Source organism: Nilaparvata lugens, chromosome 2, assembly GCF_014356525.2.
Source record: "Nilaparvata lugens isolate BPH chromosome 2, ASM1435652v1, whole genome shotgun sequence".
In the NCBI taxonomy this organism is placed as follows: domain Eukaryota; kingdom Metazoa; phylum Arthropoda; class Insecta; order Hemiptera; family Delphacidae; genus Nilaparvata; species Nilaparvata lugens.
Window position 1 is genome coordinate 28,179,676 of NC_052505.1, and position 16,002 is coordinate 28,195,677.

The following is a 16,002-nucleotide window of genomic DNA, read 5'->3' on the forward strand; positions in this document are numbered from 1 at the left end:
ATAACAATATACATCAATGGATTTGCAATGATAGTGGGGCTACATTAATTATTCGACTCATTTTTCTTTAAAACTACTTGCTTCGAAGTTAATCGAAGAAAACAAAGAAATCAAATCGCAAACCCCCTAAATTTTTACATATATATATTATTTTATCAAGAAAACTGTTAATTTTATTGAAAAAATAATATAACTAATATTGTAGTCCATAATGTAACGAATCGAATGGCATATAATATTATTATACTTTCCAATCATATAACTGTGATTACCTGCATTTTTCAACTTTGAGGGCGGCTAGGGGGGAAAGCTTCAAGGGGATTTCTTGGGACTTCTGGGAGAATGACCCTCTGGGAGGGTTCTATCGATGGTAAAAGATTCAGCTTTTATTTAATTTTCGGATCGAAAAAACCTTTATTGACTGGGCTATATATAGGAGTGGCATGGAAGTGGCAAAACAAAACGTCAGTGCCATGCCACCGCCACATCACTTCTGTGTTAATAAGGCCTAACAGGTTTTTTGAAATATTTTACTGATGACTTTTTAAAACTTCTCGATTTATATAGGTAACATACTATCAAGTTAACAGAATAAAATATATGAGCTCCTCTGGAGTTCTTTTTATTACTTTATTCTAATCATTATTACCTTTGAGATGAGAACCTCTAAAGTTGAAATTTTTTAAACATGTCAAAATTGGTGACAGATAAATTCATGCAAATTTGAGGATACATTAGTCATGGTATAATATTGTTTATTGATAGAAAAACGCTCTTTATAAAAATATAAATATTTTAGAGAAATCTAATCCATTTCAATAACTTGAGTTTGTTAAAAAAACGCTAGTCATTCACATGAAATCTGGAATACATTATTTAATCTCTTTTTGCTCTAATTTTAGTTGTTGATTTTTCTCTCAGTTTTGTACTTGTGGCCAATCCTAAAAAATAGTTTGTGATCTTGTAGAATCCGGCGCAAATAACGATTATAATGGCGAGGAAAATGAGAGTAACATCGAGCAGTAGCAGTTTGTAGAGTGGCATGTCTGCAGCAGCACTGCGCATATGGAGTGCTCCCTTGTGCCTCAGTACATGTTCCGTCCAGAAGATGGCGCTGTCCAAAGCACTCTGTGGCCGGTCTTTGAACAACGTCGACAGCTTCACTGCGTTTTCTTTGTAGCTGCAAACAGTACAACACTAGAATAGTACAAGAAATCAATATTATATTGTATAATATGAGAAAACAGTACATGACATAATATTATAGAAAACATCAAATTTCAGTAGATGAATTATTCATGTGGATATTAAGGTCTGGAATTGAATATTATAAAATTTATTGATAAACAAAACTGTTATAAGAGTGGGAGGGGGATATGGCTTTTATGAAGGACTAGAAAAAGGTGGAAGAGAATGAGGAGAAAAAGAAGAAGGCACAGGAGGAAAATAAGGCGAATATTAGAGGAAAGTGAATAAGGTAGTTGAAGAATAAGATAAAGACTGGGAACAAAAATAGCAAAAGAACACTAAAGAAGAAAATAAGGCAGCAGAAGAAGAGTAGAAGACATAGGATGAACTGAAACATGGATTAGAAGATATAGAGTAAAAATTATTTAAACATATAGGGGTAGCTCCAAAGATGGGAGAGGAGTTACAGGGCAGGATTTAGGGAAGGAAGGAATGTGAAGAGATAAAATGAGAAGAAGAAGAGAACATAAACTTGAGGAGGAGGTGATAGTGTAGGTGGTGGGTGGAAGAGGAGTAGATTAAGGACAATAAAACAAAGTAAGAAGCTAGAGTGGTGAGATGAAGAAAAAGTATAAAAGTCCAAAGAATTGAGAAAAATACAACTAAAACATTTTATCAGGAAATAAATTATCCAAGTACCCTTCATTAAAAACTTTTATTCACAACATGTTTCAACATAATAATGCCATTATCAAGTGAGTGAATGAAATAATAACGTTAAATAAATACTATTAGTTATAGTAATTATTTAACATTATTTATTGCTAATTAGTAATATTAGGTATTTAATTAAATGTTATTTATTCCATTCACTCACTTGAAAATAGCATTAAGATGTTGAAACATGTTGTGGGTGAAAGTTTTCAATAAAGGATTTGTTTGTTTGCTTTTCAGATTGATTTGTACAGTGATGCAGGTTTGATGCCTAGTGAGATCGTACTTGGATTTCTTATTTGCTGATATGAAAGAGTAGCCCTCACCAAAAAGTTAGTTGAAAAATTCCATGAGATTACGTTTTTGTGACAAGACATATCATTTTATCAATCATGGATAATTTTCAACTCTTTCAGGTTCTAATTTAAAATTAATGAGGTGCGAACTGAAGAAGTAACACCAGACCTGAGCCCGCCAGGTCATCATTTTTTTTTTTTGTTCTGAGAGTGATGCCCACATGAGCTCCAAGCTTGTGCGTGGGTAATGCTAGATAGATGATGATGATTTATAGCAATATTACTTTACCTCTTATCCTCTATGATTTCTCTGATGGACGATGTAAGTTTTTCAGTTGTGATGTCGTCGTAGTCAATGGAAATTCCCGCACCTCTCCTCACTAAGTTCATAATATTTGCGGGCTGATCACCAAACATGGGAATGCCCAGTACAGGCACTCCTGCGTTCACTGCCTCCAGGGTACTCGAGAGACCACCGTGCGTGATGAACATCTTCACGTTTTTGTGAACTACCAACAAAAATCGCCAATTCATCAAAAAATGAGTGTTGGAAGATGAATCCGAAAGCACTGGACCATGTGGGTGCATGAGAATCACTTTCAATTTGTCAGGATTGGTTAAATACTGTTATACAATGGAGCATTATTGATGTTATTTTATAATGGATGCTGACAGTTTGAAGTGAATCCCACTACAGGGTATCTGATGAGTCACTCCCTCTTTTTATACAGCTATCATTTTTTATTTATGAACCAATTTTGTTAGAGCTACATTTGTTAGATAGAGGTTGTGTTTAACACCAATTTTCATTTGTTTCAGTTTAAAAATGTCCCTTCTCTTGACTGTGGAAGAACGAGGCTCCTCATGAACATTTCACGAGCTCTGTCAACATTCTCTGCTGTCCTTGACGTTGATGGTCTTCCTGATCGTCTTGCATCTGTAACCCTGTTGTTAGTAATTTGGAATAGAAAGTTTTTGCATCCTGTTTTGCATGGATCCCTCGTTCTGCCCTCCACCATCTTTGTACGCACACCACAGATCCACAGACCACATAACGAGCTGCTATTTCGGCTCGTTCTTCTACAGTCAAGAGAGGGGGCATTTTAAAACTGGAACAAATAAAAATTGGTGTTAAATACAACCTCAAAGAGTGCTCTATCTAACAAATGTAGTTCTAACAAAATTGGTTCATAAATAAAGAAATTATAGCTGTATAAAAATAGGGAGTGGCTTATCAGACATCCAGTATATAGCAGTATTGACTATTATTTTCTACTGTTCTGAACAAAGCTCAGGCTAGAGCTACTAGAGGACTGTAATTTACTATTTAAATAATCAAATACAAACGAGGGGCAAAATTTAATCTTCAATTTGAGCCAGGTTATTTGTACAGTTAAACTCTGCATTAATGAACAATAAAAAAGAGCAAAAACTCACCAGATTTAATCCAATCTTGTCTACTTGCCCTTCGAAGCCTTTATTAGGTGTTTTGATCAGATTCAGGGAGGAAAGAAATCTGGGAAAAAGACAGGTTTTTGCTTCCAGGCTGTTTTTTCACGTTCAACTTGCAGGCTCTGTATTGTATTTTGAACAAAGCTCAAACTGGATTCTTTATAAATTCAAATCCGATTCAAATTAATTCAATTTAACACTATTTACGCTGTTATACTCAATTCACACACACTACACTCAAACAATCAATTACAAGAAATTTCCGAACGAAATTACATGACAAAAAATACAAACTTGATCTTGCACAAGACGACGGGCTGACAAAACAAGACCAAAATGGACGAAAAAAGAACGACTGAACGACTGACAAAAAAAAAACTAAAAGCTAGGATGACCAGGCAAAACAGCTGGACGATCTGCGCTGGTGCAAACAAGCCTGCTATTGGCAGAACTGCAGTCAGGGATTTTGGCGCTACGATTCGAATGCTCTGGCCAAACCATACCCCGCCTCTGAAAAACTATTTTTCAGCCAAGTTACAAAACTGAAAAAACCAAGGAAGGGAAAAATCCAGACATGACAAAAAGAACAAAACACCAACACCAAAAAACAACACAAAAGAAAAAATGCAACAATCACCACAACTATTGAGTTGGGAGTGGATATAATTTCATTATTACTAGGTCGAACACGGAAACAACGATTACACTTAAAGACACAAATACGAATAATAGAGCGAGCAGACAGTATCCAGAATTTCTGTCTGATCAAGGACAACAATAACGAAGGTCCAGCATGACAATTCTTCTTGTGATGATAATCAATCAACATCGATACAAAAGCGTCGGATTTTGGTAAGATCATCTGATGACAAGTCTCAAATTCCAGTCCAGCATGAGACAAACGACCGCCGACGCGAATCACACCTCTATCAATGAATGGAGACAGGCGACGTAGGCGCATAGAACAATCCTCTCCCTTCTCTAATTGCACAAATTCAGATGAAAAATGTATCTTCTGTACCACTTTACATAGATACCTCTCAGCAACATCGAAATCTGATTCTTCTGATTGGGGTAAGATTTGTAAGAATTTGAGAACAAGAATTACAATTCTCAAAAGACGACCATAATCCGAACAACGACCAATCAATGAATATACTGCATTGCTGTTACAATCAGGAGATTTTGTGACTGTCAACACTGACGGTTTTTTCGCCTCCGGTGGATCCACTATCTCTTCCATTTGAGTTCGGACGGGCCAATCGCATTCGTCCTCTGCTATCCATGATGGACCTGAGAGCCACAACGGAAAGTTCACAAGCTCAACTGGTGATAAACCTCTAGACAAACAATCAGCGGGATTTTCAATTCCGGCAACATGCATCCACTCCTGTATACAAGAATCCTGTATTTTTGCGACGCGATTACCAACAAAAGTTTGCCATTTCGCGGATGGAGCATTAATCCAACACAAGGTGACTGTCGAATCAGAGAGTGCGACAATACGAGACACATGACAACGTTCACTAATAATAGTGACTACTGAATTCATGAGTTCTGCCAACAAGAGTGCCGCACACAACTCCAAACGAGGTATTGAAACAACTTTAGATGGTGCTACCTTGGACTTTGAACACAATAATACAACTCTTGGCTCCTCGCTCTCCTTCTGCGACTTCACATAGATAACTGCACCATAACCAGACAATGATGCGTCACAAAAACCAATCAAACTGATGTGAGAATCCTGAAACAAACCAACGTGACGTGGAACAGCAAATTTCAATAATAGAGGCAACTCTTTTTGACAATTCTCCCAAAGAGTGCATATAGACTCAGGCGGCTTCTCGTCCCAATCCACTCCTAATTTCCACAGTTTCTGGACAAGACATTTTAGAAATAATGTAAACGGTGACAAGAGACCAAGTGGATCATAGATACGAGCCATCACTGACAGAATAGAACGCTTAGTAGCGACGACCTCACCACACTTGACTGAAAACTGAAACAGATCAGTACTAGGTTGCCAATTCAATCCCAAGATAGCCAAGGAGTTGTCTGCTTCGAAATCCTTGTACGAAAACGATTTCTCTTCCTCCGAGAATTTCTCCAACATTGATGGTGAATTTGAAGTCCACTTTGTGAGCGAGAAACCTCCTCCCTCAAACAGCTGCTTGGACTGACGATACAGCTCCGCGGCCTCTGACTCTGTGGCGACAGATGTGACTAAGTCGTCCATGAACATGTCTCTTGGTATTCTCGCCTTGGCTGCTGGAAAACGATTTCCATCCTCCTCTACAAGCTGGTGGACGGTGCGAAGCGCCAAATATGGAGAGCTTGAAACACCAAAAACACACAATTGAGCTGATAAATTTCGATCGGATCCTCCGGCGAAAATCTCCACAATACACGCTGATAACGACGGCAGGAATCCTCCACTAATATCTGTCGATACATTTGTTTAATGTCGGCAGTTAGTGCGATTGGGAACAAACGAAAATTAACTAACAAAACAAAAATGTCAGTCTGCAATTTGGGACCAGCATGAAGAACCTGGTTCAATGACAAACCCGATGATGTTCTGGAACCAGCATCAAATACAATTCGGATGGGCGTGGTAGTGCTGCTTGCTTTCACGATGGCGTGATGCGGTATGTAGTAACCACCTCGGTCTGTCTGATCTGCTACAAACGACATGTGACCCTGACGTAGGTAATCGATCAATATTTCATGATATGAAATACGAGTATTGCTGTCAAGCTCTAGTCGTCTCTCCAAAGTCAGCAGTCTGCGTTCGGCGACAGCATACGAATCTCCCAAGCTGCTGGGCGGCTCCGCAAATGACAAGGCAACAACAAAACGACCAGAATTCACACGATGTACAGACTTCCGAAAATTTACCTCACACTCCAACTCTTCCGGTTTCAGTTGACAGCTTGGTGCAGGGCACGATTCCAACTCCCAAAAACGTTCCACAAAACTATCCAACGATGGACTACTAACGAATGGACTACAGATGGCTGTAAAACAATTCGACACATTCTTGTTGAAGTGAGAATCGGCGCTCTCCCCATCAGAATGTGACCAAAGACACTATTAACAGTCATCAATTCGTGCGATTCACCTATACTAGGACTCCCACGTAGCAAGTGAGGAACTAACTCCACACCAATGATGCCATCTATTCTACTAGGAAGGTAGAATTTGTCGTCAGCCAGTGTGAGATTTTCAAGATGATGAAGTTTGGATCTGTCGATTTCACAAGAAGGCAACTTGTCGATGATTTTATCTACCACTGTGGCATCCATCGAAAACTTGACGGTAGGATCCAACTTCGACTGAATTGACACACAAGTACGACCTCGAACTTCACTAGTACCACCACCAAATCCACGAACAACGGTTTTCATGGGCTGGAATGGTAGTCTCAAACGCCGACACAATTTGGCTGTAACAAAATGACACTGACTCCCGGTGTCAACCAAGAAACGAACATCACAAAGCTGATCATTACAGTCTCGAACATGTGCAGTGACGGTCGACAACACAACGGTCGAATTTTCTACATCGTTGGATGTAGAACAACAACTAATAGGTGATGTGCCACCTGCCTTGGAGTTCGACGAGGACGCAACACCTTCATTGGAACTTGATCTGGAAAAGTGCAATAAAGAATGATGAGATTCTCGACATTGAGCACACTGAGTTTTACTACAACAATCTCTACTCAAATGATCCACATCAAGACAACGAAAACAACAAAACTTTCCTTTAATCAAACAATAACGATCCCAAGGAGTCATTTTCAAGAAACTTGCACAATCTACTAACCGATGACCCGGTTTTGAGCACTTCAGACAATTGGGATTTTTACTAGATGCATCGTTAGATGAATCATTAGATTGAACCACAAACACCTTTGATTTATTATCCTTTTTGTGCCTCATATTAAACGATTCAGTCTGTTTCTCATCAGAAGGAAGAGTCTTAATTTGCTTTTCAATGAATTTGACATAATCGGTATAAGTTGGCATAGCCTTGTCACGGACGGCCGATTCAAAATTTCTACGAGAACTTGGATCCAGCAATCTCAAGCCATGATAGAGGAATATCGAGTCTGACAAATCAGTGAGTCGCAATCTCTTCACTGCATTGATTGAACTGCAAAACCCATCCAAAATCGCAATACAACCTGCCTTTGATTCTGATTTTATTGGACGAAATTCAAAAATTTGTTTGAAATAGGCATCGACTTGCGCCCGTGGATCGTTATAGCGGGTCAATAATGCCTGCCAAATTATTTGATAATTATTAGCCAATGGTGGCAAATGACGACAAATATTTGCTGCTTGTCCAGTAAGTCTACTTACAAGATATTGGACCTTCTGCTGATCGTTCAAACTCTTGTTGTCATGTACCAATGCCTTAAATAGTTCATAAAACACCGACCATTGAGTCTGGTTCCCATCAAATTTCGGAAGGTCGATTTTAGGCAGTACCGACTCGGACACGACCGGCTGTGCACTAGCTGCTGAAGCTGCCGAAGATTGAGCAATAGCATCAGTCGCCTCTCTCTGTTTGAGAGTGTTAGCCGCTACTTCAATATACTGAAACAGATCTAGATGTGAGTCGTTGAATGCTACAACATGGTCTTTATTCAACTCAAGTTCCAACTCATTAACCACTAATTCTGTCTTTTCATAATCCGAAATGGTCTGAGACACCCGAGGATACAACACTAAAAATTGCTCAGCAACTTTTGGATCAGAGACATTTTTAGACAGTTCATAAATTCTTTGCAATCTGGCATACAATTGTTCCAGTTTAGCGCGATGCACCCTGATTTGTTTCTGTAATTTTTCCTCCATCTTGAACTCATACACAAAACAATTCAGCCCCGACAATACAAACAACAGACAATAAAACAAGAATGAGTTCAAAACTAAATGGAAGGAAGAATCACGACTAGTAAGTTATCAAAGTTAAACTTTGATTATCAATTCACAAGATAAGTTACTGCTGAAGACAAAACTATATGATTAGATAATGTTCTTCCAACAACTCACAAACAAACGATAACTTGTTGAATTGAACAAACAAAATCATGCTGTGATTAACCTTCACTAACATGTATAACAAAATGGACAATACAAAATTCCAACAAACAAATTCCCGAAAAAGAGCACAATGAGCCTAGTTTCAGGAAAATTACAATTTTAACTGAAATAAATTTAATTTCAGACAAATACAAATTGACAAGAAACCTTGCTCTAGAACAAGGCTACAACAAACTCAAGTTGAGCATAGATCAGACCATTCTGAACATGCCAACATTGGACAAATACGAAACTGCTTAAATCCAATGTGTGTGAATTAATCAACAAATTACAAATTTAAATTCATCACGGTTCGGAGGACCAAAAATGTTCTAAACAAAGCTCAGGCTAGAGCTACTAGAGGACTGTAATTTACTATTTAAATAATCAAATACAAACAAGGGGCAAAATTTAATCTTCAATTTGAGCCAGGTTATTTGTACAGTTAAACTCTGCATTAATGAACAATAAAAAAGAGCAAAAACTCACCAGATTTAATCCAATCTTGTCTACTTGCCCTTCGAAGCCTTTATTAGGTGTTTTGATCAGATTCAGGGAGGAAAAGAAATCTGGGAAAAAGACAGGTTTTCGCTTCCAGGCTGTTTTTTCACGTTCAACTTGCAGGCTCTGTATTGTATTTTGAACAAAGCTCAAACTGGATTCTTTATAAATTCAAATTAATTCAATTTAACACTATTTACGCTGTTATACTCAATTCACACACACTACACTCAAACAATCAATTACAAGAAATTTCCGAACGAAATTACATGACAAAAAATACAAACTTGATCTTGCACAAGACGACGGGCTGACAAAACAAGACCAAAATGGACGAAAAAAGAACGACTGAACGACTGACGAAAAAAAAAAACTGAAAGCTAGGATGACCAGGCAAAACAGCTGGACGATCTGCGCTGGTGCAAACAGCCTGCTATTGGCAGAACTGCAGTCAGGGATTTTGGCGCTACGATTCGAATGCTCTGGCCAAACCATCTACATTGAATGTTATTTTGCTGTCATCAAAAAAGTGGTACAGTAATTAAAAGAGTATTAAAAACGCATTATCGAACAGAAATGTCAATACAATCAATCTCTAGTGAACCTAATAAAAAATAAACGCTACTGGATAAAGTGTGCTAGGAAACTGGAATGGTAGTTCAAAAAACTTATAAAATTGATACATCATAGGTACCCTATTTTCTAATTAATCTTTACTCTGATAGGCAGAAAAAACAATTTCCAAATCTTTTGGAAGATTTCACACATGTACGGTATTCAGACCAGCCACTCTGTATTTTTAGTAATATAATAATTATAAGAAAATTATTTTCTTCACTTATGGTAATCACTGTACTTATATTTATTTGTTTCTTTTTTCAAATTTTAAAAGAATTTATTCATTCAATCGGCAGTAGGCTATAAATAAATAAATAATTTGAATCTTACCAAGAATATCCTTCTGAGGCATCCATTTTCTTGTGATAACGTTTTTGGGTTGATTCGGCAGCTTGCCATCATATTTCCACAGCACCAGCAGATTTCCAAATGTGATGAATGTATTCATAAATGACGATAAAACATGGTCGGAAAATGTTGTGCAATTGACCAGTGTGCCCATACTGAATAGAATAAATCCATCTTTGGCTTTATCCAACATATCTTGTAAATCCTATAAATAGAAAGAGATTTTCGATCAAAATTGACGTAAAAAGTTGTTCAGATTGATGGATGGTTCAAAACTTGAATTTTTTTGGGTACTTCCATTGAATCAAGTAGACCCTATAAAGAATAAAACATATAGAAAACACCAAACTAAGTACAGGGCTATTAAGGATTTTATTGGATCATTTATTTGTCAATAATAAATTTGCCAACCTGTAAACTATAATACTGTATATAACTCATATTGAGAGGCTTTTATTCAAATTCGAATGCAATTAGAGCTTTATTATTAATATTATTTATTGGACAATCATAGATCATCAAATATCTTGTATTTGAATTGATTAATTCACACACAAAATCACAGAAGCAAACGTACAAAAGATGTCGGACTTGCGTAACAATCATAATCATACACTTGGCATTACTTACGCAGCACGGACAAGCCCACAGCTTATATTAATTTGGGTTTCATCCCAGCAAAAGAGAAAATGTGAATAATAATAGAAAATAGGAAGTTCTCAAAATCATTGTTACTCCACCTTTTTAATCCAATAAACACAATTCACTCCAAAGTAAGCTAAATTATTAATAAAAATAATATTAACTATCTAAGCAAACATAGTATTCTATGTTTATATGTCTAATTCTAAATCGAATTCACAGTATATGTATTTTTGTAATTGATGATGTGTTTGTTTTTTGAAGTGTGAATAAATTGTTATTTCGATGAGTGATAGTAGCTTAACTTAGATTTTGTTTTGGACTGTAGTATGAATATTTAAAAAGGGACAGTTTTGGGCATAAGCCTGTTGTGCCTCCTCATATAACTGTAAAAATAATTGAACGACTGAGAAAATTAATTGACTGAGCGAAGTGAGGTCTAAGATTCAAGTCGACGTTTTGGCATTTCTCTTAATGTTCAAATGTTTATATGTTGCGAAACGCGGTAATAGATTTTCATGAAATTTGACAGGTATGTTCCTTTTTTAATTGCGCGTCGACGTATATACAAGGTTATTGGAAATTTTGCATTTCAAGGATAATATAAAAGGAAAAAGGAGCCTCTTTCATACGTCAATATTAGAGTAAAAATCAGACTATAGAATTATTCATCATAAATCAGCTGACAAGTGATTATACAGATGGTGTGGAGAAGCCAGTCTATTGCTGTATTTCAATAAGGTCTATAGTTCCAAACAGGTACTTATGGATGAGAATACTGCGTGAGGTCTACTGCTCACAGAACTACTAGTAAATAAATATAAACTATAAATTCAATCTTTGGTTACACATTTTCTATGCTTTTACACTCCGTCAGAGCAAAGCTCGATCCCCCAATATTTACAGTAATACTTTGAATACCGTACTGAATATGATATCAAATGAAGATGGTGTGGATCACTGAAACTAGTTGTTATATTTTGTATAATCTATTATTTTATTATTTCAAAAAAGGGTACTATAATTCTATTTCATAAGTAAAAATAAGTAGCCCTGAATTCATACAGTTTTAGTAGATGTCATCTGAATAAATATGATACAAATATAGCTTTTATTGTTTTGGTTAGTTGCTATTTTGACTAATCGTATAAATGTAGCCGAACACGGATACGCACAAACGAAAACCCACCTTAGGTCTAAGCTTATCTATGTAAACTTTAGAAAATCATAGTACCCTTTTTTAAATTTATTTTACTCACTTAAAAATGACATTATAGTTCGAAAGATTTTGAGAAATAAAATTAAGTTGAAAAAAGGTACTTTGATTTTCTAGTTTCAATATAAATAATATAAATGTTTTTATTTGTACATCATTAAACAGCACTTGCTTAACAACTTTTGTTTTGCACAAGCTGCATGTGAATTGAGGCAATATAACAATCACAGTCGCTGTCCTCTTCTAATGATGTTTAAATTATTCTTCTTTGCTACTCGTCATTCATTTATTATTCAGAGTAACACTTTCAAAAGCAGGAACATGAGAGTTGAAACATGTATTGTCATTAAAAATGAAAATTAAAGAGTACTGTAATTGAAAAATATACATTCCATAAGGTTATTGAAAACTTACCTTTGGCAATGGCTCAGACTGCTGTAGATGAATACCGCCAACTTCTACAAAATTCGGCACCATGGGTCTCGGTTGATTGACCGTATAATGACTGTTGACAAAAATCAGTGCCGTCCGCCTATTGTACACTTCATGAAACTCGGGAGCTTCATCACCAAAAAACTTGTTCACCGTTTTCCTATGTGCCAGATCGGCGTGATAATAGTTAATCATTTTGATGTAGATCAGTGTAGCCGTGTTGATAGCCCTCTCGTAGAACGACATCTGGTGGGCAAAATCGTTAATATAGTTGACAATGTAGGACGGGTTGTCGGGGTTTCCTATGCGATCGTTGGACCAGGGCAGGCTGACACTTGTCACAAATGAAATCAGAGGTACGTCGAATTTTTCGGCGAACAATACAAAACAGTCGGAGGAAAAGATTTCGGTGATGACCAAATCAAATTTGCCGGTCGAGTTGTATAGCTTGGAGACACGTTGGTCACTGTATATTACGTCACATGTGACATCACCTATGCCAGCGATAGCCTTGAAACATAGCAAACCTTGGAGGCCTGCGTTCGATTTGATGAAATCGATAGAGAACGACTTGCCTTTAGAGGGAAACCATTTGGAGATATCGATGTCGGTATAGTTTGGCAGTGGTTTTTTCTGAGGAAAAGGACTCACTACTGTGATTTGATGTCCGCGCGATGCTAGCGCTTTGAACAATGGCTCCATTACTATGAAATGGCTGCGGGAGTTGACGGGAACTAAGGCCAGAATATTGGCGCATTCTATGCTGCCTATGTAGAGTAGGACGAATAGTAGTGGGTTTTGCATTCTGATCTGTGAAAAATCAAATAATTTTAATTGATAAAATAATAGGCTTGTTCAAGTCAATTATAATAACTATTTTGTAAAATATATCTAGATCAATAATCAAATCCATAATATAAAAATTCAGTTATCTCATACACTTCGACTTGTCTGCATTAAAAATTAGATTGTGTGACTTAGGAAGCACTCAGTGTGCACTTGTGTGTCTTGTTATGCTAGAGCTGGTTGCATAACATATGTATGCATAATGATAAAATTGACATTTTGATAATTAACATTGTTAAAAAAAGACTATGAAAATTGGGTTGCCCGAATTTCGGACCACTCCATAAGTTAAATAGTTTTCTTCTATAATTTTTGCACCTAATTTAATTCAGATAGCCTAGATGTACACAATGTAAGTAATATGATTTAATAGTGTAATGATGTGAATAATGCAAAATTGCTGTTACATGATTGTTAAAGAATGATTAGATCAAGTGACAAATTGATGATTATTCATGTTTATTGTTGATATATTGGTTTTCAAATTCATTATAAGAGTGAAACGAAAGAACATTAAATTTATTATGATAATCTTACTATTTCCACCGAATCCCCAATAAATATCTTTTCTAATCGTATAGGTATAGCGGTATGTTAAAAATTAAACAAGGAACAATACTCGAGGGACGAAAAATTTCTATGATATATAGATCAGTTCATGAGAGAAATATTATCTTTCTGCTTGACGTTTTTGCACAAATTATAATTGATTGTCTAAAGTTGGCTTTATATGTATATAAATATTATTGGTTAATTTAACACCATTCCAGTGTGTGGGGAAAGAATAAAAATTGAATACTATACGAAAATTCAAATACAAAAAATTAAAAATGATAATTGAATATACTTACATAGTAAAAGTGAAATTAACCTATCTGATGTAGGCTTGTAGCAAGTTTTATCATAAATAACCGATGATTTCTAGACTCCTTTCCAGTGACTGAAACTCATGAAATCAAACTGCACACTAGTATTATATGATGAACAAAATATTTCCAATTCTATTTGGAAAATTCTAATTATTTATACACAAGATATAAATTTTGGAAACAGTATTCCAATCATTAAGTAGTATGAGAACTTTGAAAAATCTGAAAATGATGACAATTAAAACAAAATGTTAACATTTCAAATACCAACACATTTTAAAATGAGTCAAAATCAGCTCATTCAGTCAGTCAGTGAGCCTTGACTGGAAATGGCAAATATTGTAAATGTAAATGTTGCTCCATGTTTGCGGTAGCTGATAGTAGAATAATGTCAAATGATAAGAATTATCTTTCTTCAAGATTTCATAACTTTATTTCGTAAACAGAATGAGTGATAAGCTCATCTATCTATCAAGTCCTAAACTCAATAATTATTATAAGATTCTCCTAAAAGCATGTGCATAGATTGCCTAAAATTGATCAAAAAAATGAAATCACAAGTATCATCGAAAATCCCCTTGAAATGATTTATATTTCAATGTTAAATATTATTTTTGTATTGGGGGCAAAACATAGTGGAGGAGCGGCGGTAGAGTGAAGCGGAGGCATTTAGATAGATGCACTATTTTCAACACTCTCAGCTACCTTCTCTGCTTCCCTCTACCTTCGCCGATCAACTATGTTTTGACACTTAAGAAGTTGATGCTTTATCACAGGGTTCTGAATAATATATCATTTTCAATATAATTGATATCAACACATAATTCATTATACAGTAGGAAAAAGTTTACTCTCTTCCAACAATTGAAGAGCTTTTTGAAATTCAGTTTAGTTGACTGAAAAATTAACTCAGTAGCCTATTCCATTGGTAACAAATCGAGAAAGTCATTTTGACAGAAATTAAAAAAAGACAACACTCATCAATCACTATAAACACTGATGAAAAATGTTGAATAGTTTCTAAAATAATCTGAAATCAACCAATACATGAAATACATTCAAACCTTTATAAATGTGCTGTAGTTCTCTGAAGGTTGTACAGAAGAAGACTACCATGTACTATTCTATTATTATTATTATTGGATTAAACAGTAAAAACTAGTTCTGAATGAAAACTCTAAATTTCAAGGTACAAGTTCCAAGGTCCTTCTAATCAAGGAGTATTTGACGGTAGGAGGAAGAGAACAAAAAGAGCGAACGAGAAGAGACAAAAAGTAAGAGAGAGGGAAAGAAAAGAGTAAAAGTAGATGGAGAGATAAGGACTTGCTGCATTCTCCAACTCAATTCTCTAAAGCTGTTGAAAAATAATATATTATCTCAAATTTGTATTCTAAAAAAAGAGAGAAAAAAATCCAGTTCACCTAATTACTTTGTAACTTTGTAGTCTAATATCAGTTTGATGATTGAGTAATGATATGGTTCAATTGCAGAACGATTATTGACAGAACACTGTGTGTTGACATGGAACGTATTATATAATTGTATTGTCATGACTATCAATGTTTTACTCTGCTGTTTAATCTGAACATTTCCATACTATAATTTAGTGGGTAGAAATTCTGTTGTAATTTTATGGTTTAAGAAAAAAACATTGAAAATAAGTAAGTACAGTAGTTTAGAGGTACCGGTAACTTGATATTAGAGTCTAGTGGCATGCCTACCGGTGCTATGTAGGCCTAATTCGCAATATTCCAATGATTCCTAATCTACCAATTTCAATTTCA

At 35.8% G+C, this 16,002-nt stretch overlaps 1 protein-coding gene across 4 annotated transcripts; it reads right to left on the reverse strand.

Annotated features, from left to right (window-relative positions):
* Positions 1–730: 730 nt before the first annotated feature.
* Positions 731–15,610, reverse strand: LOC111064243 (UDP-glucosyltransferase 2). Of its 4 annotated transcripts, none has more exons than XM_022351943.2 (6): positions 15,283–15,602; positions 14,201–14,295; positions 12,486–13,313; positions 10,196–10,418; positions 2,488–2,707; positions 731–1,180 (listed from the first exon to the last, which is right to left on the reverse strand). In XM_022351943.2, exons 3-6 carry the CDS (start codon positions 13,305–13,307, stop codon positions 877–879), a joined length of 1,569 nt encoding a protein of 522 aa, XP_022207635.2. In that variant the 5' UTR covers positions 13,308–13,313; positions 14,201–14,295; positions 15,283–15,602; the 3' UTR covers positions 731–876. The 4 variants fall into 4 exon arrangements, with proteins under 4 accessions (XP_022207635.2, XP_039276885.1, XP_022207633.2 ...); XM_039420951.1 differs by having other exon boundaries at positions 14,201–14,289; positions 15,283–15,469; XM_022351941.2 differs by having other exon boundaries at positions 14,201–14,309; positions 15,283–15,468.
* Between the last annotated feature and the right edge of the window lie 392 nt (positions 15,611–16,002).

Coding starts and splice junctions, on each gene's coding strand:
- LOC111064243 (XM_039420952.1), bottom strand. CDS start 13,307: ATGCAAAACCCACTACTATTCGTCCTACTCTACATAGGCAGCATAGAA. Junction 10,419..12,485: donor AGTCTGAGCCATTGCCAAAG/GTAAGTTTTCAA, acceptor TTCTATTTATAG/GATTTACAAGATATGTTGGA. Junction 2,708..10,195: donor GCCTCAGAAGGATATTCTTG/GTAAGATTCAAA, acceptor TTTTGTTGGTAG/TTCACAAAAACGTGAAGATG.